The 26,882-nt window shown below is 34.7% G+C and overlaps 1 protein-coding gene across 2 annotated transcripts in view; it reads right to left on the reverse strand.

Annotated features, from left to right (window-relative positions):
- TTBK2 (tau tubulin kinase 2) overlaps nucleotides 1-26,882 on the reverse strand; it is a 77,699-nt gene that overhangs the window by 42,007 nt on the left and 8,810 nt on the right. For both annotated transcript variants that reach the window (XM_005522506.3, XM_014251920.2), the window contains exons 2-6: nucleotides 13,159-13,318; nucleotides 9,193-9,340; nucleotides 3,611-3,684; nucleotides 2,464-2,604; nucleotides 1,029-1,133 (exon numbers count right to left, since the gene is read on the reverse strand). In XM_005522506.3, coding sequence (XP_005522563.1) covers nucleotides 1,029-1,133; nucleotides 2,464-2,604; nucleotides 3,611-3,684; nucleotides 9,193-9,340; nucleotides 13,159-13,227 — 537 coding nt within the window. In that variant the 5' untranslated portion in view covers nucleotides 13,228-13,318. The remainder of the gene's footprint in view (nucleotides 1-1,028; nucleotides 1,134-2,463; nucleotides 2,605-3,610; nucleotides 3,685-9,192; nucleotides 9,341-13,158; nucleotides 13,319-26,882) is intronic.

Consider the following 26,882-nt stretch of genomic DNA (forward strand, 5'->3'; position numbering starts at 1 on the left):
ATTAACAAAAACCAAAAAAACTACTTAAAATGTTTAGCTCACCTTTTCAACAGTAGCAGGCACTCTGTTGGTCTCCCCTGCTCTTTGTTTTCATTGCAGTGTCCAGCCTTTCAGCTAGACACAGCAGAACCCCATTAATTTACCTTACTAATTCACATACCTCATAATCTGCACACACGAATCTGCCACTTTCCCAACTTCTCAGGCAAAATAAGAGTGAAAATCCTGTCGAGATGGCTTCTACCACTCAATTTGTGTCATATTTATAAATATGCTACACAATATGGACTAGTACATTATTTGGTGCTGCCATCAAAATCTAAACTAAACTAACTTAATAAAGAAAATGTTTCTTTTAAACATCACCATGTACAATGGCTCTGACTGGCTAATTTTGAAATTTTTAAATTAACAAAACTAACTGGCCACCAGTGAATTAGGGAGTCTCTACTTGCTTAAAATGGTGATTTCTTCATTGATAAGCTTTGATGACCAATCTTCTTCAGATTGCATTGCACTGGCAATACAGTAACCAGACTTATTTAATGTCCTCTTATATAATTAGTGTCGTATCACTGTTTTAATTATTCAGACTTTCTCTTTCAGATTATATATATTCAGTTTAGTGTCTGACTTTTACATTTTCTCAGTTTTTTGTTGTTGTTGTGTTTTTGTGTTCTGGGTTTTTTTAAATACAATATAAAACAGCAAATGAAATTCAGCTCTGGTATATCATTCTGATATTTAATGAAGACCTATATATCACTTGATTTTCCAAAACAAATGACAGATTATCCTAAAATATCTTAGATGTACACCTCTGTCTCAAGCCAAAAACCAGAAACCTGACCGATTCCCTACTGCCAGTCTTTTAACACTATTAATATATCACATGGCATTTTTGATCTGGGATGGTGTTTGTCAAGCTTACAACACCAGTTCAATGCAACTCCCACATGTCTCCAGAAGAAAAGACAACATACTACCACATTAAAGAATTCGGATTTCAACTGTGAAAAAAGTCTTACTGGTCTGACATCCCCACATGAGTTGGTAAATTGCCGAGCTAAGCCAAAATCCAGCATAAAACACTTCCTACAGGTGCTTGGAAAACGTCCCATTGCGAAGTTTGACTAGGAAGAAAAAAAAAATACAGACAGATAATAGATTAATACACACAGGTTTCAATATGTTCACATATTAATGCAATAACACAAACAGAAAATTCATATTCTATTTCTCTATCCTTCCTTACATGTTTTCACTTCTACTGAATTCCCAGTAAATTTGAAGAAAACATCATTAAGAAAAACAGGCATCCAACTTAGCGTATCTTAACAGTGGCCTATACTGTCAAAAGACACTGTCATCTTACTTTATCACTTAGAATATATTAATTTTCCAATCATGTCACCTACTCACAGAAATTCAGCATTGACTAATTGGTCACAAGGAAAACAAACAACCAGGGATTTCAAGATTTAAGTTCAGCACAAAGCACAGTTAGCTTCAGCTAATTCTTTCTCACCTATTCCACTTGACATTCACTGCCTCTATGCCCTTTTCCTATTAAATGAAGGCTTAAATGGGGATTGGTCAGTGAGAATACAAGTTTTATAATAAGTTGCTAGGAAGAAGTGATGTAAATGAAATTTTTCTAATGTACAGAAGTTTTATGTTGGAAGTTTTATGTAAGCATCATTCAGCTGACAGGAAACTTAGCTGTTTCCTTATATGTCAGATATAACCAACCATATTTGCATCCATTAGAAAACACAAAGATTTGCTTATTTTTTCCTCATTTACAAATTCTGACAATTCAGAGTTCTAGTGATATTTGTCATAAAGAGCAACATTAAAAATAGGTGATCGAATTTCAGGAATAAATTCAAAGAAAAGTAGAAAATAGTAAGAACAAAAGTGTGATACCATCAGGAAGGCACTCTCTTGATACTGACATATTAACAATAGATCTAAAAAGAATTGCACAATAAAGCAATAGTTTTCTCATACAGTGTGTCTTTCATTTCCTTGTTTATTGAAAATATATTAAATACATAAAAATTACTATTGAAGGACTTATAAATACACTGTACAGTTAGCACATATTATTTTAGGTTCATTATATGACAATAATAATTGTCATTAGTCAGGCACATTAGGTCATATCTCATGGCAAATACTCTTGGTTACATGATGCTAAAGATAAGAGTTGGAAGTTTTAACTACAGAAAATTGCAAGGAGGCCTAAACTGGAGACAATGAAAAAGACAAAAGTTACTGTTGTTGCAATCCAACATCAATTAATAGAAAAAAATCTGCCCTATCCGATGATAAAGCATTCAATTTTCCATCCCTTCTCGTTTTTGTATTTTAGCATCTAGTATAGAACATATTCTTACTTATGCACCCATCTAGTGACCACATCTTATTTGCCTGTTTTGATTTAATGGGCAGACTTACTGGTTTTATGTCCCTGTGCAGGAATCCCACAGAATGAATACTTTCAATAGATTCCAAAATCTGCTTCCCAAGCCGCAGAGTGGTGCTAATGGTGAATGTTCCTCGAGATTGGCTACGACGCAGGTCTGCCAAGTTCCGACCCTGATAAAATTAGAAGGACATTTTCATTAAAAAATACTAACACCAAGATTCACAGATACTGTAAAGTCTTCCTACTTCTTCTTTAGTTGTTCATAATTAACCATTAAAGACTCTCAATACCTATTTTCACACATAAAGGTAACACATCTCACCTAAATGTAATGACTATGTCCCCAGGTATCTCCAATGCTAAATTTAGAATTTGTTTTTGAAAATATGAACCTTCGTACCTTTCTAGTTCTAAAAACATGGAACAAACTAACCCTTATTAGAAAACCAGTGCAAACACTGTTACTTAAATTGCATTTGTGTCATACCCAAAACAAGGCCACTGAGAAAATGCTCATGAAGACTTCTTCACACTCATTTCTTTAAGGAAAAGTATGTAATTTTAAATAACACATTACATCAAACAGATGAAAAATATATTATGTAGGAAATGCAACCCCATGACATCACAGAACTGCTGTTCTGCTAAAATGACAAACAACAGTATGAACTAAAACACACTTTTTTCAGAATTCATATTCACCAGGATGACAAAGGACATTCATTCCATAACTCTAAGTGCTAATCACCTATTTTATCCTTTTTTAAATGAACAGGTCTTTCTGTAAAATGAAGTGCTTTATTTTACTTGCACAGGGTAATTTTTCGCTTTTATAAAAAAAGCCAACAAAATGCAGAGACTAAAATAATACATTTTAGACTATCTTCAAGTAAAGACTTAAAAGGAATGTAAAATATCTCAGAAGATATCACAGTTCACTCTTCCAAGTCAGGTCTTCCTCAGGATGCAAGCTTTCTCTTTTTTGAGAGAATTATGGAAAGGATATGAAGGGAAAAATATAAGGATATGCTCAATTTACGTTCACTTACTAATTTGTGATCTTCGGGGGTTTTTTTGTTTGTTTAGCATCCTCTAAAATCTTACTGGTATCTTCATATACACTTGGCTAATAAACCTCAACACACAAGCAAACATTGCGTGCTTTGATACACTAACCTGCAACTGCATGACCACATAATTAAATCTGTCATTCCGTCCACATCCTATGAATCTACAGACATGATCTTTTCCTAAGAGAAAAAGAAGCAAATTAGCCAATAATAATGAAATTCTGTGGTTTATTCCTGTAAATACCTAGGAAATTACTGGAAAATATGTGAAATAATAAACAGAGCCCCATACAGTTCAACAGCAGTAAAACCAAAGTTAGTTCTACCTGCAATTAAACAGAAGCTTTCTCCTATACTACAGCTCTCACTCTTCCATAAGAAAACATGCACGACAACATGCCTAAGTGTCCACAAATTTGAGGGATTTTGGACTGGAAAAGGTTATTTTCTTACAAAGCTAATGGTTTGTAATAGACAATACTCCTAGCCAATATTCCCCTTTTCTATAAGCTGCAGCTGCCATGATGAAAGAAAACAGTCGTATCACTTGTGAGTTATGTTTTATATTAAAAAATGTAGAAAATGTAATTCAACTAATCCAATTTATTAATATCTTCCTTTAGAACACAATCCTTGCTGTTTAGCTACAAAAGATAAACTCAGCTCAGGAACACTGAAACAGAAAAAAAAATGAATCAGTTTTGTTTAAGCGGATTTTGTTTCAAGCCTCCTCCTGCCCTAGGAGCAAATTGCAGAGAAGACAGGTCAAAAATAATCTCCTTACTATCTTGCAGTTGTAAATCAAAGCAGAATATTGCGCAGGTAAATACAGAAAAAAAGGCAAGCCAAAGGCTAGAATTGGAAACAGAAGAGGAATGCAAACCTCTTGTCATTTTGGTACCAGTGTGCATTGACTTGGAGAAAAGCTAGGACCCCTTATGCTCCCACTCTGCCTCTCTCTAGGACAGAACAGGGAGCTGTAGGATTAAAGTTCCTCAGGCCATTTACCATCCTTTCTCACACCAATGGAAGCTACAGCCAACAGAAAGGTGAGGATCTCAAGTGGTTGCTAAAGATGTGGAAAAATTTGTCACCTAATACTTCTATCATGAATTTCTTTACACTTAGGATTACAAGAATGTCAGAAACAGGGAACTCCCACCCCCTCATTACTGTTTTCAAAACACCACAATGTCTAGCTACAGATCTGAGGGGACTTTTTGCTACTGCTGCACTTGTAGCTCCATCAAAACCCTAAAACCTGACCCTACAGCCTCTAAATATTTTCAATTCCCTTGTCAGAAAAGTGGTTGCTGGTTTCTTACTTCCTCAGGAAGCTACTTGCCACATCCAATTAAAATAGGTAAGTAGGCCCTTTTAAAAAGAGAAAATCTTACAGGATTCATAAAAATAATTTATTTTAAAAGAAACCTTTACATTTCTGCAAATACATAAGTATTAAACTTATCACTGGTTTTCCTCCACTTTTTCCTTCCACCCATTTGTTCAAGTAAGACAGGCAATACTACAGACAGTGTAATTTTATGAACAGAAAGGATTAGTAGCGAATTTATCAAGATGAAATTTGGAATATTCATTGCTGCAGTTTCCATTAATGAAGTCTCATCTCAAATATTTATGATTAATTTTACAGCCACTTGTGGGTATTCTGAAGGAACATCTTCAGCGAAACATATCTTTAGTCAGATTTTATCTGACAAATTCAGTAAATGTTTAAAACTCAGTTTGGTCAGAGAAATCCCATTTTGACTGGAGCACCAACTCAGTTTGTGTGATAAATTCCCTAGAAACTTTTATATAAAATTGAGGAAAGAGGAAGGACAGAAGTAGAGCCTGAATACCTTATTCAAATAGAATGATCCCCCACCACTCCAGTAAGGCTATACACACCTACTTACAGCAGGAAAACAGTGGTTTTTTATACCTGTGAGCTACACTGCTGGGCTGCAGGGCGAGAAGATGATGGTAACAGGCTGCAGGGAACAACTCTGCCCTTGAAAAATCTCCTAGGGAGGGTGCTAAGCCTGCATGCCATTCCTCAGGCTGCTGCAGTGTAGCACTACAGCAGCTTTGCAGCCTACACCAGACACAGCCCATCACTAAATTACACTCCAGAGCTGTAAATGAGTGAGGGAGAAGTCTGTAAGGTTGTGTGAGACAGAAACCAACTGAGTGAGTCTCACTCTCACTGAGTGAGATGTGATAAATCTGTCTTCTCCCATCTGACTGTGGGAACAGATGGCCTCACAACACGGTTAAACAAAACAACCATCTGTTGCAGCAGATTTATTTTTTTTTAAAAAAGCAAAAATAAGGAACTTAAAGAGTTAAACAATATCCTGCAACAATAATTAGGAGGCAGAAGGGAGAAAAAAATTAATATGTAATTGATGACTAAGCTGTAATAAATGGCCGTATCAGTGAGCCTAGTCCTCCTTCATAATTAAGAGAGAAGTCATACAATTACTCACAGATTCCAGCAGGTTTTTCTAGCTCAGAGTCTTAAAAAGAGCTTCTTGAAGTTTTTCATTAGTCACTGTACCATATACAAAGTTATTTCTTTTATAAACTTCATTATACCACATAGTTATTACTCATTTTACCCCCGCAATAATGACCATATTGCTTTAATTCCAAAAGTTTCTGAAAGTAAAGAATGGTAAGAAATAATGCATCCCTGTACTTCTGCCAACAGCTATTCTTATTTCAGTTTCACAGTTTCTCTGAAATAAGATTCTAATACAGATACATTCAAAAGCATGTTTATAACCCCGAGAATATGCCTAGGCCTAGTAGAGACTAGAAGAGCTATTCTGCTCTAGACATAGTACACCTGTTCATTTATACTTTTGTAAAAGCCTGCTTCTTCATGATATTCCACAAACTGTGCAATATTTTTTAAAAATCAGATCCACACATTAAGAAAATCCTCACCAAGACTGTAAGGTCACTGTCTCTCATTACAAACAGTGGAAACTTTTCAAATATTTTAAAGAAAAAGGATGTTCATGACAATTCTTCCTTACCCTCTATGTCAAATGTAACTAGAACACCTTGCAAGAAGAGAACCTAAGCCCTTTGAGAAAAAGAGTAATTATACATATATATATATATATATATATATACATATATATATATATACTCATACATACATATACATACACCAAAAACCAAAAAGGGATAGAGGAACAAGATAAAAGTTGATCTCAGAGAATGTATGATAATAGAAGGTTGTTATAAAAATATCCCAAAAAGAACTGTTTACTATTTCACCTGGTCTTAATCTGCATGAAAAGAAAAAAATTGTCAAAAAATAAGACTAATTTTTACATCATAAGAAAAATTTAAGAATAATAATAAAAAATCTTTATGAAGCAGTTATAAAGTTGTTTTCTATTCCCCATTCTCATCCACTCTTCTTGACTTCCCCTATGCTTCAAATTTTTAGCTCTTCCATACTGAAAACTTGTGAAGGCAAAGAAATTAATGCAAATGGCACCTAGGAACAAACATTTTCTGTAAAACATAAAATGGTCTCTACCATAACTTTATTTAATAAAAAACCTTCCAAGTATGGATAAATAAAGGTGCATGTAAACCTAAAGTACTGCATCTGTGCAAATTATAAATCATAATATATGCAAAAGGTTCATTTGACCCATCTCTTCACTGTGTTTGCTTTACTGATCACCTACAAATATTCCCCATCTAAAACCAGAGCAGTAAGTGTTAAGTGTAAACTTTCACAACAATGACCAGAGGTCATCTCTAGTGTTACTATCACCACCAACTTTTTTTTTTCTTTTTTCTTTTTTTTTTTTGTTGGTGCAAGAGAGCAACAAGACATAAAATGTAAGGAAAAATATATGTCTGGGTTTCATTTATATAAAAACTTCTATTTATTATTTGCTCAGAGAAATAATACTTAGAAAATAAATATCAGAAACATTTATTTGGAGTACATATTTTGTGGATTATTTGTCTCAGTGTATCTGTTGTTCAGATGTTTCATTGTTCTGTTCTTTTTAACTAGATGTTTCCCATGATTCAATAGAACCAAAGATTGTTCTGCAGGAAGACTTGGGCTGTTTGGAATTATAGTTTCCTAACTATTCCTGTGAGAGTGTAATTTCTGTAAGGCCCTATAGTAATTTTTCACACATAAATATTTTATTATTTCATCAATTTTTTTCCACAAATACTTCAAAAGATAAAAAAAGTTTTGACTAAGAAAAAGTCCCTTTTCTAATATCTTAACTGAAACTCTACTATTCTGAAAGTTACAGTAGAAAGTTAAAATGCATTCCAGGTATACAGTACTGTATAAGGTCATGCTTTCATAAATACATTGACATTGTAGTGCTACCAAATTCCAGTGTTTTCTTTCATATCTATTAATTTCCTTATCATTTAGTTGTCTTGTGTATACCATCTTAAAGACTCTGCATTTTGTAAAAATAGAATCAAGCTCATGTGTGCAGAAAAAAAAACACAAACTCTTGGAAAAATTAATTCTGACTGCTTAAAAACCGCAGGAATTACAGAGTATTTTGTTCTGCAAAACTCACCGTCTTTAGGAGAATTTCTTTCAAGAACCCTGACAAATGTTTTCCAAACTTTCAATTGGCAATACTGAAATTTACTATTCATCTCTTGACTAGAAACTTTAAAATTCAAAGAAAATCTCTTTGCTCAGCTATATAATACTAGATGTTTCAGTGAAATCCTTGAAAGAGACCAAAAGCATCAGAACAGTTTGTTAACATCATAACATGTGACATGCTTGCCCTCTTAAATCTATAGAGGCTGTCAATTCCTGCTACAGTGTGACCTTTACAGCACATTAGGCAGCACCATACGTCATGTAGACTTCGTTTTATTCAAAGTAAGAGTTTGGAAAAATTGGGCTGCAGACAGGAGGGCATGTATTATTCAAAATCTTCCAGATTAGAAATAATATTTTTTATAGAAAAAGTCATTTTAAACTTTCTTTCTGTAATCTTGTGTTGTAAAAAGCAATGAAGAGAAGCCACTGCATATTTCTCTGTAGCGATAGCTTCATTAAAGTATCTAAAGGTACAGAAAGTGTGACTATTCAAACTCTGATTCAAGGAATTGAACCCTGAAAGTGTTTCAGGATTTTACATGCCAGTAGTTTTCTCATATAAGTTACAGTTCTTTAAAGTTGGGGCTTTTGCTTGTGGGGATTTTTTAAAATATGTTTCCTATTTCAGTATTAGAATTCTCAGCAATACCTGCAAAGCCAAAAAAAACAAATATTCTTATCACATATGCTATGTGAAGGACTCTCAAATATTCAGTGCTACATAGTACAGAAAAAAAAATCTTAGAAACAAAAACAAGAACAAAGCCTAGAGCAAAAAACAAAGAGAAAATAGGTATTCAGACTAAAGTAAATCTGAACCGAGATTTTTGCAGCAATTTTGTTGTTCTTTTTATTTTCACTTCATCCCATTTCAAACAAAAGCTTCACTGTAGCAAAACTTTAAGAATCTCAAAGCGCTTCTATTCCACTTTTAATAAGCATTTATCAAGAACATACAGAATATAGGAAATATTTACTCAAAATATTATTATAATTACAATGATCTTTTTAAAGAAGATACACTGACATTCAATTTCTCACATATCCAAGGTACAGCCTACCTTGCAGCTTCTTCAACACAGCTACTTCCATTTTCAGCACTTGCTTGGGCTGCTGAGCTGATTCGACCTTCAGTGCAACGTTTTCCCGAGTAAGCAAGTCCAGTGCATCGTAAATTTCTCCAAATCCTCCACCACCTATTTTCCTCAACTATATTGGGGAAAAAGAAAGAACAAAAACATATTTTAAAGAGGGGAGAAGAAAGTAAACAAAACAGCAATACTTCTTCATTCTGCCTGTCATACTGCAAACGCTGTTGCATTACAAATAAGATCTTAAAACAACAATTATACCCTTCAGTACATAACAGAGCTACTGAATAATTGACCAAGGTATGGCTAACCACAGTTTGGAAGAGAACACACCTGATCCCCTTCTGCACTATTGTATATAGCATAATAGAAAAGTGCAGTAGTATTCCCAGCAGGAATCTGGGCAAAGTCAGCATGCTGAATAAAGTCTTTCCTCAAATAGTCACACACAGCACAGAGATCTTCAAATACAAATGCACAGTGACATTTTTAAAATATGCCACCTTTTTCTCCTCTCAGAAATATGCACACTGAATAATAAAGGTATAAAGTTATACAAGTTTTTGGACTTCCTGAAAAGAGACAGTATTTTCTATTATATGGAGTGACTTACAAACAGCAGCTAAATCATAAATTATAAGAAATGGCTAAGATGATCTTTGAATATACATCTCAAATGTTACATTCACTTACAATACACCAATATCATTCTTATTAACAGACTCAAGAAACTTGCAGCACAGAAAGTTTCATCTGTGCAAGGAAGAGGTAAAAAGAATGCTCATGGCATGCTAATTAGTCTGCACTACATTCAGAGCAAATATGAATAGATGTTTTTTCACTCTGCTTTAAGTGGCCATGGGGAACAAACACTTTTTTGGTTTTCAATATCAAAAACGTCAATGTTGTTTTACAAAATGTCTCCTCTGGCTAAGATTCTAAAGCTGATAAAAGAGAAAAGGAGACAAAAAGAACTTACCCTAAGACTGACATGGTTTTCTAAATGTCATCTGAAAACATACAGTTGTTAACATTATATGACTCCACTGTATAAAATCTCATCTAAACAGTCCAGGGTTCTAGAGAGCAGCAATATGCTGACCGATCTTCAGATTCTGAAAAGTAATCTAATGTCTCCTAATCCAGACCATCAGACATTGGACTAAACAGGAAAAACATCTTTTTAAATAGCCTGGGGTCTATGAATAAGGAAGAAGATAACAGACAACACATGGATTTTCAGCACAGTACAAGCACACCAGTGAAAACGCATGGTGAAAAAGGTGAGAGGAAAAGGAAAGAGGTGACACAGCCATTCTCACCCCATTATAAATGTAGACACGTTTATCATCTAACTTCATTTACCAGCTTTGAGAAATGGCCAGACCAAGAAAGACTGCCTTTGAAAGCATTGTTTCTCTGCATGTGCGCTTAAAAGACATTTAAAACAAACAAAACCACCGCCACAGTAATAAAATAAACAGATCAATTTATATCCTTAGCTTAAGTACACCAGAATCATTAACATACACCCAATAATTACATCACTCAGTAGTTCCAGGCACAAATTATTCTCTTTTTAATTGCAGAAAAAAATACTTTTTGCATCCTTTGTCACCAAGTCACACACATTCAACAATGAGGCCATATTTTCCTTGGGTTTTTTCTGCTGCCAAAATCCCTACAGAAGCTTTTCCTGTTGCTTTTCACATCCTTCACCAGTCACAACTGCCAGCTTAGCTTGGGCATTCCCATATATTCCATATATCACACAGAGGCAACATCTCCATGCTAATCTTGGGCAGCCCATCCCTATTTCACCTTCTCACTTGCATTTTGCTTTCCAGTTAACACAGGTGCTGACCACTCAACCATACTGGCCTCCTGCCACATCTGCTCAACATCTTTTACCTTGATGAGGACTGCATTCCCCTTGTTTATATCTGCATTTCCCATTTTGTTCATTAGTTTCAGCCTTCTCCTTTTGCATTCAGCATCTCACAAGTCAAACTCTTTCTCTCCATTCTCTCCGACTTCTCTCTTTGTATGCTTCCAGGCTAAAGCATACAATTTCCAACAAATTCTATCTTGTTACCTTTGCTTACACTACATATTGAATGGCATTCTTAAATATATCTAAAACCAATTATCATTACAGTCAAGTCTTTCCAAGTTGGGATTGTAATAAATGTCTTAAAGAAAAAAGAGGCATAAGGAAAGGCATCAACAAAGGATAAAAGCAACTGTTAACAGACACCACTAGAGAAGGGTGTTGTCACTGGAGTAAAAATATTTTATGATGTCTTTTTTATGCTTACTTTTCAAAACAGAATCACCCTAAATAATGTCTAGGTTAAAATTAAATTTAATTGAACATGGTTTTTTCCAATGTTCATGTCCAAAAATTTTAGATATGGTTTTCACAACTGCAAAGAACAAGGTCCTCAACAGCAAAAAAAATCCAAAAACTGCCTTTCAGTTTCTTCTGCTGGGAGACAGTCCTATAAAAATCTGAATTCAGGAAGTCTATCACCTTAGATGCCATTAAGAAATCTTTAATGTTTGCTACAGAAGGCAAGAAATTGAAGAGTTAACCACAGGAAATACTTGGCACTCATCTACCTGTAATACTTGATCTGGAAAACATAACTGAAAATATATAATTACATGAAACGAACTTCAGCCTATTTTCAAAATTTTCAAGAAGACACTTATGTCATCAGCAGTCTTCATTATATAGGAAAGAAAATAAACCTGAAGAAAACACAGCTACTGTTGCACACATCAGACAACTAAGTAGTTTTGTGGACAGTGATATATTAGTATCTTATTACCTATTGTATTTTGTATATTTTTGTATATAAAATGGTATTTTATACTATTTGATCTGATTCAAGACTATGCTTTCTGTATGCACTGCTGTATTGAGATAAAACATAAGAACATATTTTGCAAATATTTATACTCCAGAGATAAATATTTAGGTTCTATCTACCTAAAAGGAAATACAAAAATTTCCTACGCAAAGTTAGTATCAGCTTTCTGCATATTTAAATGAAAGATAGGGCACAAGACAGGTGAAATTATTCTCTCTTATGAATTTAAATTAATGATGAATTTGTATCTTCTATGTTCAGTCTTACAGTTCGAAAAGTCTCAGAATAGGGGAGTAATATAAAGCAATCAATTCAGAATCTTTTCACAGCCTACTACACACACACACTCTAAATGCTCTGCTGTGAACTGGCCTTTTTTTCTCTTCTTTTTTTTTTTTTAATTCTATGTAAAAAAACCCAATGTAATCAGAGGAATGGAGAAGGAACTGTGAGAACTCAGCCTGCTTCACCCAGCAAAAATAGCTTCAAATGGATACTATTTCCCTCAAGATGCAAATCAAGGATACGAACAGCAAAAGGGAACAGAGCTATTTATGGTAAAGCCAATGCTGGCACACAATCAAAAGAATTCAAATCAGCTGAGAATATATCTATGCCATAAAATCCAACAAACAAAAGGAAAAGCAGCAAGGTCCTGAAAGATCTTCCTATAAGAAGCAATATATCTCACAAACTTACTAATTTCAGGGGAGGGCCTCTGACTGATCTCCAAAACGGACTGACATAATCACTGGCTGACAGGGTTCAATATACCAACAGTACTCTTCCAGTTGTGCTTGGATCAGGCACTACATTGGGATTTAAGAACTCTCCTAGGTCCTTATCAGGAAAGAAAAAAATTACCCACTTTAAATCCTCATAACATCTCTTTAAAGAAGGGTAAGAGAAACAAGTAGTTTTAAAGCTCATTCACAATTTAATATAAGTATTAAGCAAAATATATCTCACAAGAATTTTCAAATTAATTTCAAAGCACAAACCACTTATTTCTAAAAACGTATCTCAAGGAAGATACAGATTTGCAGGAAGACATACTCACCACCTTCCATCTTTCTTTGACCAATATTCCCACACTGAGGATGTCAGGCTGATCCCCTCCTCCACTCATTGCAACCTCCTGAGGTGATGGAGCTGCTATGCAAAGTCTGCGTCAGTAGAAACCATCCAGATCCCAGGAATGGCTTCCATTTAACCAGTCACTGCAAAATCAGAACAGAACATGGGATCTCAGTGATTAACAGAATAAAAATAAAGCAGATTAACAGAATAAACAGCAAAAGTTGTGTTCCTCACCCAGCACCTAAACTAGCTTTTGCATCCCACATGACTAACATTGAAATTGTAGTCAAACAGTTTCCAGTCCAGAAAAAATTCAAGAATATCCCTCCTTAATTTTTTAACTTGCTCTCTCTCAAATCTACAATACCAATCTCAATACAGAACCAATGAACTTAAAGAGGTATATTCCACAAGCAGTTTCAAATTGCTGCAAGGCATAATTACATTTAAACTTAATTTTAATAATCCCTTTTAAAATTTAATTATTAACTTATTAAATAATTGTTTAATTAATTAATAGTAATATATAACAACATTAAAATAATATTAATCCAAAATTATAATGTTAAAAACAGATACTTAAATTTCAGTTGCACTGCATACAGACTACTTCACATTTTACAATGTCTCTCACATAGCTAGGATTATTTCTGATTAAATACATCTAAAGTACAATTATGTCAGGCTATAAACAGCTGTCTTTGGCAAGGAAGAAACCCTGTATTTGGTCATTTTGACAATTTTTTTTTTTTTCATTTTCTGGTTTTAGTAATCATTACTGAATTGGATTATAGATAGTATTATAAAAAAATTGTACTTTGGAGATTAATATATCCATAATGGCTCCCATCAGCAACTACTACAACCAATTAAAAGCTTATTTCAATTCTTTGAGCTTTTCTAGAACTGTGTTTCTTGTTACACTAGTGTAATTATAGAAATATAACTCTTTGTATAATCACTCTTATACAAAGACAATACTCTACAAGAAGTATATTTGCTTTAGGTTATTTCTATGGCTGTCAAAATAGCATAACAGCAAGTGAACAATGCTTTTCTCCCTGAATCAACACACAAATGATATGCAAAATTGGTAAAACCATTCTGATTTGAATCAGCAGTATGGCCTTCCATGTGGCTAAATGCCAATCTTACTCCTGGGACTAAATTATGCTTTTTTAATAAATACTCTGCTGCTTAAACCTGGCTTTTTAAGACAAACATTTGTTTGACATGACAGTAATTGTGGTTTTTTTTCATGTTCTTTCATATTTTTCTTTCATATTATATTTATGCCTTTTTGCTTCAATTGGACATTATCACAGCTGAACTAACTCCAGACAAAACAGACCTCTCTGGAGAAATATTAATCTGAATTAGTTGAGGATCTAAATTTACACCCAATGAGAGTGGATTACATGCCTGTATAAGGAGTGTTCATTCAGAAAACACAGCCTAAATTGGTTTAATTAAAACAACGAAGGGAAACCAAATAAAGATTGTGTATTCTGAGTAACAGCATCCATCCTGCAATTTAATCAGGTTGAACCAAAGCAATTCACATTCCACCGGTGATCGTAAACTCTCTCCTGCATATAAGGTCACCATTCTAAAAAGAACTAGAGCCATTTATATGAACATTACTAACCACTGACCACAGTTACTGTCCTTTCCAGCAGAATTATCATAACACAGTCAGGAACAAAGATGAAACATAACCCCACTAATGAAGGGAAAAGGATCTATTTCCAAAATTACATGCTTAAAGCACATACAGTGGCTTTTCCCCTAAATTGTTTGCTTCTCTTTCTACCACCCGCCAGTTACACTGAAGCCTGGGTTGGTCTTCACAAATAAATTGTTCACTTCTATACTGGAACTTCAAGAGGGTTTATTTTTTCCTAGTATTTGTTTTAACAAGTAATGGTGAAACTATTCATCTCACCAGAGCAAAATCTAAAACTGCAAGTAAGATTTTTACTGAAACTTTCAAACATGAGCAAAATTCATCACCTGTAGGAAAAGTAGATGCTTTATTAAATCAAAGACATGACAGTTCACAGTTTTTTGTTAATACTGCTATCAGCCTTGAATGGATTCCCAATTCGATACTTAACTTTTTTTTTTTTAGTACATTTAAATATACAGTTTATAGTCACAACTATGACAAGTATTTCTGAGATCTATTCATTTGTGGATTCTTGAGCAGACTAACAGAGAATCAGTAACTGGCCCAGAATGCAAAGATCCAACACATACATTCACAGAACCACCCTGTATTTTAAGAATTGCCATAGAAGTACTCTATTACTGTATGTAATATCCGCACAGCCAGGGTAACAAAATCTTCATTTGTACACAATTCCTCAATCCTTTTCTAGTACACTCATTCCTTCTTAAATCTCTTGTCATCCTAGATCATTACAAAGAATAAATATCTATATCATCAAAAACAGGTATTCAAATCAACAAAACAACAGAACCCATTGAACTGTCATGCATGGGAGGCAAAAGCTCCCTCCCGAGCCCCTGAAGACAAGGTGTTAAGCTCCTCCTGAAGCTTAATAATCAACTGCAAGCATTACAAACATGTTGAAGTAAAATTGAAGAACCCCGTTTTTTTCAAGACTTCAAATAAAGCAGAAGAAGGATTCTGTGAAAAATTCCAAAGCCAGAAGGCTTGAAATTGGTCTGAACCCTTACCTGATGAAGCCACTTCATAACTTCAACCCTTTTCAGTGAATTAGCACACCCTAATATGTAAGACTCCAAATGTTCTTCACTGTTAACACGTTTCCTCCCTCACAATAAGTATAACTTGTTTTGTTTCAAGATTTAATATGTTTAGTTACAGTTTTGGTAACCAAATTCCATTTCCAGTAATTTCGCTTCATTTAAACATCTAAACATATTTTTTTTAACTTCCTGTGAGTTAATACATTTAGCTTTAAGCCTTCCTTCATAACCATGGGTCTTCTATATGGTCCTCCTTCAAAACCCCTCTCCTTGCTCCACATTCTTCTTGTGGAATGGACAGCAACATTGAGTTAGACATCCACACTGAATTAGATGCTATCATTCCAATTCCTAATATGGAGAAAAGATATTTTCTTCTTATTTCTTTGTGATAGAAGTCTTATTTCCCTAATTTAAGCCTGAAAATGCTTTATGCTTTTGCTAAACCACAACTTTATCAGATGCTTACACACCTCCATCCTTACACTAAGCCATAGCCACAAGAATATGGTTTTTAAAGACTATTCACAATCTAGGTTTTTAAAGACCTTATTCACAATCTAGGCAGAGTTTCACTGTTCTGATGTATTCTCTAATGACCTTAACACTGTATAATCTGCAGATCTGTAAATTATTGATGTACTGCAGTGGATAAATATCTTTCTATTCCTTATCTAATAACAGATAATGTGTATTCTAGTAGGCACAATTTAGGCTACAATCACTTTTCCCAAATTTATATGGAAGAAAAGGACAATATTAGAGATGACTGTATTTAAAGGACTTTTGGACAGATATAAATATGCATTCTTTGGAGGTGGTTCTCACATCAAGATTGAAACTGAAATTTCTCTGAATTTGGAAGGATTTGAATTCAGACTGTTTGGACCATTCCAAATTTTACAGATGATTTAAAGATTCATGAAAGTACAAACAGTTACATTTGTATTATTGAAATACATTGTCTTCAGCAGAGCTCTTTAACAAGCTACAATGCTGTTAAACAATTTAAGAAAGCTCCAGCATGTTCTGCATTTTATTGAAGCAGATGAATAATTAATGACACACAGTTAAGGTGCAAGCTTTCCCTTACTCATTTAGCAGATGAAGCCTTTCTTTAGCAGTGCAGTTTTTTAGGTGGCAATAAGGCTATTTTCAGCACAATAAACTCATCTTTACAATTCTCCTAAAAAAGTAATAGCCACTCTAATTGCAATATATCTCATAAAATTCTGTATTCATTAACTCATCAGTTTTCTTATCAGATCAGTTTATCACTTCAGAGGAACTTTTCAAGATAACACAACTCCAATTAAAGACAATCAGCCCTCTGTCAAATTTATTTCCAGATGGCAGGTCATGGAATAACTGGGACAATGCAATGAGGATAGACTGTTCCATAATACAAGCCTTTGCTGGGAACCAATTACAGTACAAAACAAGAACACAGGTAAAGAAGCATTAGAGCTGATATACAGAATACCATATAGATATCCATTATTTAAAACCCTTCTATCCACCATAACTGATTTTAATGACACATCAGCCATGCAAAAGATTAATTTACCCCATCCAAGTACACTAAGAGATTATATGGTATTAGAAAACAACAGTGCAAAATTTTCAGAAAAAAAGAAAATCCTTTAATGCCATTTGTGTGCATGTATAGTCCCTTAGAGATAGGCTAAACTGAAGCCAACCTCTGCTTACCAGCCTTTATAGACGTTTAAATTCAGACCTAAGGTTGAGAAAGTAGTATGGATAATTTTGGCTGAATGGATGTAGTGTAAGTTCCAGGACAAAGCAAGGCAGTACAGAAGATTACTTCTGTTCCACAGAAAGGAATACATGTCCTGTTGCCTCCACTATGGAATAGTATCAACCTTTTACTATTAGGAGATCTCTGAGCATATTAGGAACTCTACCTGCCTGCCTTCAGCTTATTTTAAAAACCAGTAAACTAACTGGAATCTACCTAAGATGGTTTCCATTTCTGCATTTTCTATTTTTAAGCAGAACTTAAGGAACAAAGAACATTTTAAAAGGCCAGCATAAAGAGAAAATCAGGGCAAGAAATGTTCAAAGGTCCTAATTTCACCACATTTACTGTGAAGTCCATTGTCTTAGGCTAAGAACATTTTCAAATTGTTTATTCTAGGGATAGGAATTATTTAAATGCCTCTAATTGAACATCCAAACCAGAAAGTCATCCTACACTTAAACCTGAATATTTTAGAAATACATCCATTAAAAGCTGGTGTTTCAAAACACCAGCATCAATGAGAAAAGTGTATTTAAGACCTTAAATCTCCAACTGTACTGGTTGTGAAGAAAATCTTTAAAATTTCAACATAGAACCAATGTCATTTTAGGTTTTCCTTATCAAGCACTTGGGTGCCAAAAATACTCATCACCACTTGCAGATTCCAGGTGTGAAAAGCTCCCAACTGTCTTGTGTGCTATTGCCAAAGAGTCTGTATTTCCTTCTGGCAACTTCTGCAGTTGTTATTACAAAGGTGGCGATATTTTCTCACTTTGAAGACAGAGTTAAAAATATAATGTTTAGTTTCAATTTTTATTTTAAAAATATATATAATTCAAGCTACCACACTATTTTCAGTTTACAAGGGAATTCAGTACCAAAATATTATGAAAACCCAAGTAAGGCAAAGTTTATTAAAGGAGTGTATTATCTTTCACTAAACCAATTCATGTAGCAAAACCATACAAGCTTTAGGCACACAAAACCCTCTTCAAGTCCTAAATTGAATTTATAACTTGAAAATTAAATAGGACTTCAAAGCACTTGCATTGAAGTAAACTTCAGTGTTTCTTGATCAGACCGAGATAAAGGGTACTCTATATCTTGCCATAGAGAAAGCATCTGTATGCACATGACAGCGCATTATACGGTTGTGATGTCTATCAGAGAAACAGAATGTAATTTATTACCTACAGAAAACCAGAAAATTTTGGTCAGGGGTGTTGCCGCTGGATACGAAATAGATCACATGGACACAGCTCGAGGTGTGGTGAAAGGAAGAGAAAATTTATTTTTCCTCCCAGGATTTATAGAGGTTTCTGACCATGGCCAGGGATTGGATGGTCAGGATAACACTTTCTCACTGCACTGGCCATGAGAGATGTCCATCACAAGATGTGTAACAGAAAGAATGTACACATATCTCTATGTTTACAGTTACTGTCCTTAGAAAGTACAGTCTTAGAAAGTCTTAGAAAACTATGTCAGCAAGATCAGAAGCTGAGTTTTCAGGGCGACACAGGGGAGAATTAAAATAAGTCATATATCAAAACCTTTATTTAATCCATGACATTTTTACCATGGTATTTTTCAGATGCATGAGTTAATTTCCTAATTTGATCTCCCCCTCTAGACCACAAAGGTTTATGCAAAGAAAAGAGAAGTAATGGAAGTTAGTTGTAGGGAAAGGCTGGACAACTGTGTTGCTTTCAACTGAAACCAGTTGTTTAACTTCAACCTCAGGTACAGAACCTTTAATACTGATGTGGAAACCTAACCCTTGGGGAAGTGAAATCCATTCTCAATTTCTTTTCCACAACTCCAAGTGAGTTCCAAATCAAAAAAGCGGATTGTGAAATCTTATTAATTACTCAGAAATTAATTTTCAAATCCTAAAAGTGTCACTTGTTTAAAAAAAAAAAAGCTGTATTTCTGTTTCTTATATTCACTAAGACTGTTATGCTATTGACAACAAACCTAAATGGAACTAGAACCATGAATTTTTGCTATAAAAGTTTGTTTGACTTGTCAAGTCTTCTTCAAAGAAACTTGAAAATAGAAAGTCAGTTCTGCAATTACCTTAATTATACAAGGTTTTACAATAATATTTTTTCAAGATCCTAGGAAAACTTTCATTGTAGGAAAGTGATAGTGAAGTGTGGTTTTGAACAAAGACAACTTCAAGTCAAACAATTAAAATATTTTAAACAGTGGCTCAGTGTTATAATATAAATCCAGACTGTAAGTAGTTTGATCAGCAAAATTAAAATCTTTGCTTCCAGTTTTTTGAAATGTTGGAATAGCTAAGTTACCCTCTTAGGATAAACTCAGAATATTAATAGCTCACTATTTATATTCCAAAGAATAACATAAATTGATCTTTTAAGATGCTCCAAACTATTGACCTTTCAACTAGTACTATCTATTATTTCATAAAACAATTTTCTCAGCAAGGAAAAACATAAATGCCCTGCACATGAGTACAACACACAACTAAAGGAGACAAGAAGGCAAGCAATACACTTCTCTGAAGAACTTCTTCCAAAGCCTATGAAACTTCTCAGAGTAGATACACAGCCATTTACAGGGGAGAGGAGCTGCTGCTAGGGACTGTGGAAGAATGATGCCATGGCATATATGTAGTTAAATGCTTACTCCAAAGAAGTGAAGTTCAGGGCAAACTCTAATTATAAATGAGAAAACTTAACTTTTTTTAAAATACAAGAAAATTGGCAGGAAAACTTTGATGAGACGTTCAGAGGGATGGCATGTGAATAGCAAAACGTTGTCTGCACTGACAGCATTCAAGTGATCAACAGGGCTGCCAGTGGCACAGAAGCAGCCCAGCTGGCAGCCACACGACTGTATCACAGCATTGTGCTCAGGCTGCAGAACCAGCCATTAAGTGACCTGGACCTCACTAACAAAACCTGAGAATTCTCTTGATGTATCAGTGGATAAAGCACATCACAAAAACATGCTGAGTGAGGCCTGACAGCTTGCTAAATATAACAGGAAAAGGAACAGAGGAAAAGATCTTTTTTCAGTCTGTAATGTCTGATCTCTTAGCATCCCTATCTTTAGGGCACGTAACTAAATCTGCTGCAGTATTGTGATAAAGAGAGGGCACTAGCTGTGAATATATAGATATTCCATCTCCTTAAATGCAGCTCTTAAATAAAGCTCTTCTTTTTGATAATGTGTGAAACGAGGACAGCAACTACTACACCAAGCAGGGCGACTCCAAAAGAGCCTAGCTGACAGGAAGATGGAACGTGAGCAAGTTCGCATAGTGCAGGACATCTACCTACGTCTGGCAGGCCTCCTCAATGAGGGGAACGTACATCCATCCTGCCACACAGCACAGCAACCCCTGAAAGAGTTAAAGAGAAAAGACACACCATCACATTAGTTTATGCAGGAGACACCTCAGTTGTTCAAGGAGGATTGCACTTTTCAGCAGCAGATCAAGAAAGATAAAAAAGTCAGGCATAAAGAGAAGATGAAAAACTACAACGACACTCATGCCAAGACCAATTCAGCACTGCTGTCAACACCCCTAGCACCAGAGGGTAGGACACAGCCACAGAAGTGGGTCCTTATGCAGTGCCAAATGACAAGAGAGGTGGGAAATGGCTTGGTGCCTGGCTCTGGTGAAAGAAGGTGGCACTAAGGCAGGTGAATAAACATATGACATACTGCCAGTAGAGCAGCACAAGTTAATACTTTATCTTCAGCTTGGTATGGCTGTGGAGAGAGGTTCTGTACAGTGCCAGGAAGTCTCTCCTGTTCACAAAATATTCCACAATGATCACATGGGCTCAGCAACATCAGATCTACAAGTACAATACACTACACAAGAACAAAGGAGATGGGTATATCTCATCTAAGACTGCCTAACCAGTTTGTCCCTAAAGAATATTGGTGCTGGAATCTACAAAGGTACAGGAGCTCCAATCAACAATGTGGCTTGGTCAGAGTATGCACTTGTTTTATAGCTGCAGCTGAAGGTAAGCAGTGAATGAAACTTGAGCTCGTAATTCAAGGTCCTTCAAAATGGAAGACAGGTATTAAAGAACGAAAATGGAACTTTGGCAAGATATTTGAAGTTGGGACAAATCCAAAAATATCAACTTAATTTACAGCAGAAAAAAATTAGGTTAGACAGTAGAAAAGCAGATAGCATAGACAGCTAATCAGAAGAGGAGACAAGCTGCATTCAACCAAAGATCCACCTAGTCAAATCTTCTGTCCCTGACTATTGCCAGCAGCTGATGTCTAGGGAGAAATACAAGAACACAGAAAGCATAGGATCACCCTTGCCAGACTATTTTCTCGGGATATAGCAAGCTGGGACACAAAACACAGAGCCAAAGATGATATTTAAGATTTTTTTGTCTCCAAGCTCATCAGAACTTTTCTGAACCATGGAAACTTTCCCACCCATAACACTCATAAAGCAAATTGTAACCTAATTCCATGCTGTGGGAAGCACATCTTTGTTTCCAATTTGTCCGTTGCTAGTTACATTTGAGGTTCATTAACCCTTGTACAGGAAGGCAAACAGAACCTGCAAGACCACATTCAAAAGAAGTAATCTCATTGCTGTAAATTTCAAAATCATTTATTCTATATGAACTACTTTATGATAATTTTCACTCATCATTACCTCAGAGTAGCAAGATCTTTCTACAGTTCTTCCATCTTCATATTTGCTAATTTTAATAACCTTGTATCACCAACTATGTCATTTCAGAATTTGCATCTTGTCCAGATCATCTGTAAATATACAGTACAGTACAGAGAGCTACCCTTTTTTGGCTGATGAGCTATCATTTATTAAGATCAATATTTTCACTCAGATTCCATTAAAAAAATATTTTTGCACGAAGTGTTCACATATAGAAAAACCTGACTCATCATCTTCCATCTGGATCATTAACAGCTCTGCTTACAAATTTGGAATGGATTCCTTGGGTATCTAAACACAGTGCTCCCTCAAAAGAAGGAGCCAGACTGGATGGGGCCTTGAACAAGCTGGCAACCATGGCAGGGGTTGAATCTAGATGATCTTTACAGTTCCAATCCAAAATATTAAAGGGACAATTGAGAGGAACTGCTGGGTGACTTCTTGGTATTGTATGACCAGGAGATAAAATAGTAAATGAGGTTCTAAGTGTGTGCATATAAAATTATGTATATCAGAAAAATAATAACTGCTATTACGAAACACGTGAATATATCCTAACTGTTCATTAAATACATGAGAAAATATTAGCAATCAAGAATAAGATCTTATTATGATGCTACACAGTAAGAAAAGATGGCAACTCAATGTCAAATAGCAGTCAAAACAAAAATCAAATCTTAGAAATTCAGACAAAGCAGACAACCCAAAGATCATGTATATATCAACGGTTCACAAATGCCTTGAGTATTATATACAATTCTAGCCCTTCCTATCTCAAAAAAAATTAAATAGAACAAGGTAATTAGGGATACTGACTAGTTTCCATATGAAGTAATGACTTAGTTTTTTTCAAGGGATGATGGGAAGTAGAGAGGGGTACTTGACAGGTCTACAAAATCATTAGGGACATACAGAGGTTGGCGAGGAATCAGCTATTTATGATGTCATTTAAAAAAGGTAAAAAAGGAACCAAAAAGAAAATATCAAAATAGGTCAGCAGGAGCCAGACTCAGAGCAAACTAATTTGTGCAACTTCTTGCCAAAGGATACTATGAAACTAAGAGTTTACAATGGTTCAAGTGAACAACAGTCAACTACATAAAAAAGAAAACTACTGTGAGTTACTGAAAATACATAGTAAGTATATTTAGTGCAAGAAGTCCCTTACTAAAAAATGGAAAATAACTAGAGGGAAGAATAATTTATATTATCTGTGGTTTTGTACTTTTCCTTAGGCATCCACGTATGACCACAGTTGAATACAGATCTTTACTCTAGAATTTTACATTCATACATTATGTTTGGGAAGATAGAGAGAGGACAGAGAAATTATGCTCCCTGTAACAACATAAATTGAAATTGTTTGAACTGATGAGATGCAACTAAAAATCTTTTGCATAATTTTCTGTCAGTTAGTTGAAAGAAGCTACCACCCTTAACCTGTTGACTAGCTAGCTGTTGTAGGAATGGCATCATAAAGCAAACCAGTTCAAGTAAACTCTTCTTTTCTGGCACTTCCGTGAAGCTATTTTGAAAAAAAAAATATACGATAAACACTCAGGAACTCCAAACACCATTTATTCTACTGCTTCAACTTCTATTTTACAAATGTTGTCCCTTTCACTTTATGTTGGTTTTAGTGCTGTCTCAGTGTTTCCATACAGATTTTCTTCCCTGTACCTAACTTCAGAAAATACTTGGAAATGCCTCTAATCTTTATATTCAAACAATTTGATAGCTTGAATGCAGAAAACCAATATATTAAGACACATTTCCTAACTTCAAGACTATCTCCATCTTAATAAAGTTGGTGCAGACATCCACGGTCAGATTTTTGACAATGAAAATTCACAGAAAACATTTTAAATCACTGACAGTCAGATGCAGCAATGTTACAGTTTGAATAGAAAGAAAACTTTAATGGAAAAACTGGTTCTTACCTCTGGCAGCTGCAAAACATATGACAGCAATTTTTATATAGGTAACAGGACAGAAATTTTAGACTGCTAAATGTCTGAGCATCACAACAAACATAGGTATAAAAACCCACAACAAACCTGATATTTGTATCTACTTTGTTACTTCAATTACATGGAACTCTAAATGCTTTGTTTAATTTACAAGAAAAAATAAATGTCAATCTCTTACAAGCAGCCATAAACAATTACTGTAAAAGAACTGGAAAGACTTATGAATCTTTCCACAAGTAAACTGCTATGTAAAACTGATTAAAAAAGGAAAGAACTCCCATAATTTTGTTGCCACTTGATACAATATTCCCATCTCTTAACATTCTTTTCACTTTTCTAAATAGTTTTAGTTGGATATTCCTCAACGTAACTTCATAAGGAATCTCTGAAAATAAACTTTAATTCTAATATTTTCTACCTTTCCCATAGAAAACACATTAGAGGCAAATCTGACTACATCCCATACCATGGAAGCTTTATTTGTTCTGGATTAAGGCTTTTTTTGCCCTAATTTCATTCAGCACACATACACTTTTTTTATGATATGGCACTACTCGCATACAACAAAGAATTCTACATTGTTTGCTAGAGAAGTGATCACAGACTTTTAATGACATAGAACTTCCTTCCCCCCAAGGGGATTAGGCTTTTACCACATCATTAAATATTTAAAATCACACAAGACCCTACAGCATGAAGAAAATAACAGGGAAAAAGAATGCTTTTTAATCCATTTTTTGGTCACTATCAGTTGTCAAGGCTGACAAAAGGACAATCTGTTCCTGGAAATTTTGTTGAGCTGGTAGCTGGTGATGGGAACAAGAGAAGAGATTCAAGTTTCATGTGCATTTTCAGTTGTTTTATGTAAGTGTTGATGGCTGCAGTATTGAATTGCAGAAAGTGTTTTTAATTTGCTTCCATCCAATAGCTTTGCTTCAGTCTGGCAGCAAGTAAATAAGATTTCAACAATCCCTAACAATTGTTCAGTAATAATTTTAACACTGAAAATATATTAAAAAAAAAGTATCTGAGAGGCTTACATTTACTTCTAAGAGAAAAAAAACTCTCATGGATAGAGCAATAGTTATACTCTCAAAATATTAAAAGAGTTCATTCAGCCAGCTAGAGATTTCTTTTTTATGTGCATGTGAACTAAAATTGCCATGCATATGGTGATGAATAAGAAATTAAGCAAGTTTATTAAAACATGCCAAGGATTTAAAAAACCACAAATCATAGAAATTACTTCCTGTCACCATGTTTAGATTATAACATACAATTCACACACATGAAGCCTAAATAAAAAAAACAAAGCCTCTATTTTTGCCTTTAATATATCTACAGCTGCCTCTTTCTGGTTCCCTTACATTTCAGTTCCAAAACTCTGCCCTAGCCTTTTGTCTTCACGCTACAGAGAATAGCAGCCATGTCAAGAAATCCCAGCTCTTGCCTGAGAGCCATGCAGGCTGCACAGCATAAGGGCATTCAAACCTTTCACCAGAAAGAGCCTGAGGAAAAGGAATTAAATGGGAAAAGGTGAGAAAGAGGAAGATGCTATATGGTCAAACACTTTCATGCTTCTCTCATGTTTCTTGTTTCTCCTTCCTCCTAATTGCTGACGTGGCCATCAGAGAGCTTCTGCTCTGTTCAAGATTCTCAGGTATAACTGCATCAAAGCAAAAATTAGTTCAGAGAATCAGAAATATAGTATTCTTTATAATACTGCTATGCCAACATACTTTCTTTAAAGAATATGACACAACACACTTTTTAATACATATCTATCTATCTATATAATACATGTATATGTGTTTTTATGATATACGCATATATGATACGTTGACATTATTTACATATCTATTCTATGTACACTACATATATTTTTTACAGAAATACAGAACTTCTGTCATTGTATCAATGAGGATTCATGTCTTCAACCATAACTTACAAAAAATGGCAGCAAATTTGGCAATGTAGATACATATAGATCCAAATGAATATGGCCTAACACCAAATGGCTATGATATTTTTAAAAGTGATTTACTAAAGTAATGGGAAATGGTATGTTTAATAATAATAATAATAATTTAAACCAGTGCTATCACTGATCATCTTTAAAATATTAAAAAGAAAAAAAAAAAGTGGTGTGGATGAAAAGCCAGGACACAGGAATTTGTGGGTCATAAAGGAAAAAAATGAAACTAATACCTGCAATAAGCTAGAAGTTGTTTATAGATGTTAAGTTCTACTTTCCAGATTCATCTTTGGAGGTGTTTTATAGGATTCTCTTGAGGTGCTTTGTGAAAGTTGTTAAGCTACAGGTAGAATAATGTTTTTTTCCTTTTATACACTCTCTGAAAATTCACCGTAATGCACAGTGATCACTTATAGGAGTGCATTGACAAAGGTTCATATCCCTTGCTTGTGGATGGCATAGGTGCATTTGGTATAATTTGGACAGCAAAGAATCTGGTCCTGATTACGAGTTTAGCATGACTGGAGATGTTAAAAAGCCAGAATCTGTGGCTCAGGGAAAACTTTCACAG

This window comes from Pseudopodoces humilis, chromosome 7 (genome assembly GCF_049639895.1).
Source record: "Pseudopodoces humilis isolate 2021_Gansu_Grassland_sample_001 chromosome 7, ASM4963989v1, whole genome shotgun sequence".
In the NCBI taxonomy this organism is placed as follows: Eukaryota; Metazoa; Chordata; class Aves; order Passeriformes; family Paridae; genus Pseudopodoces; species Pseudopodoces humilis.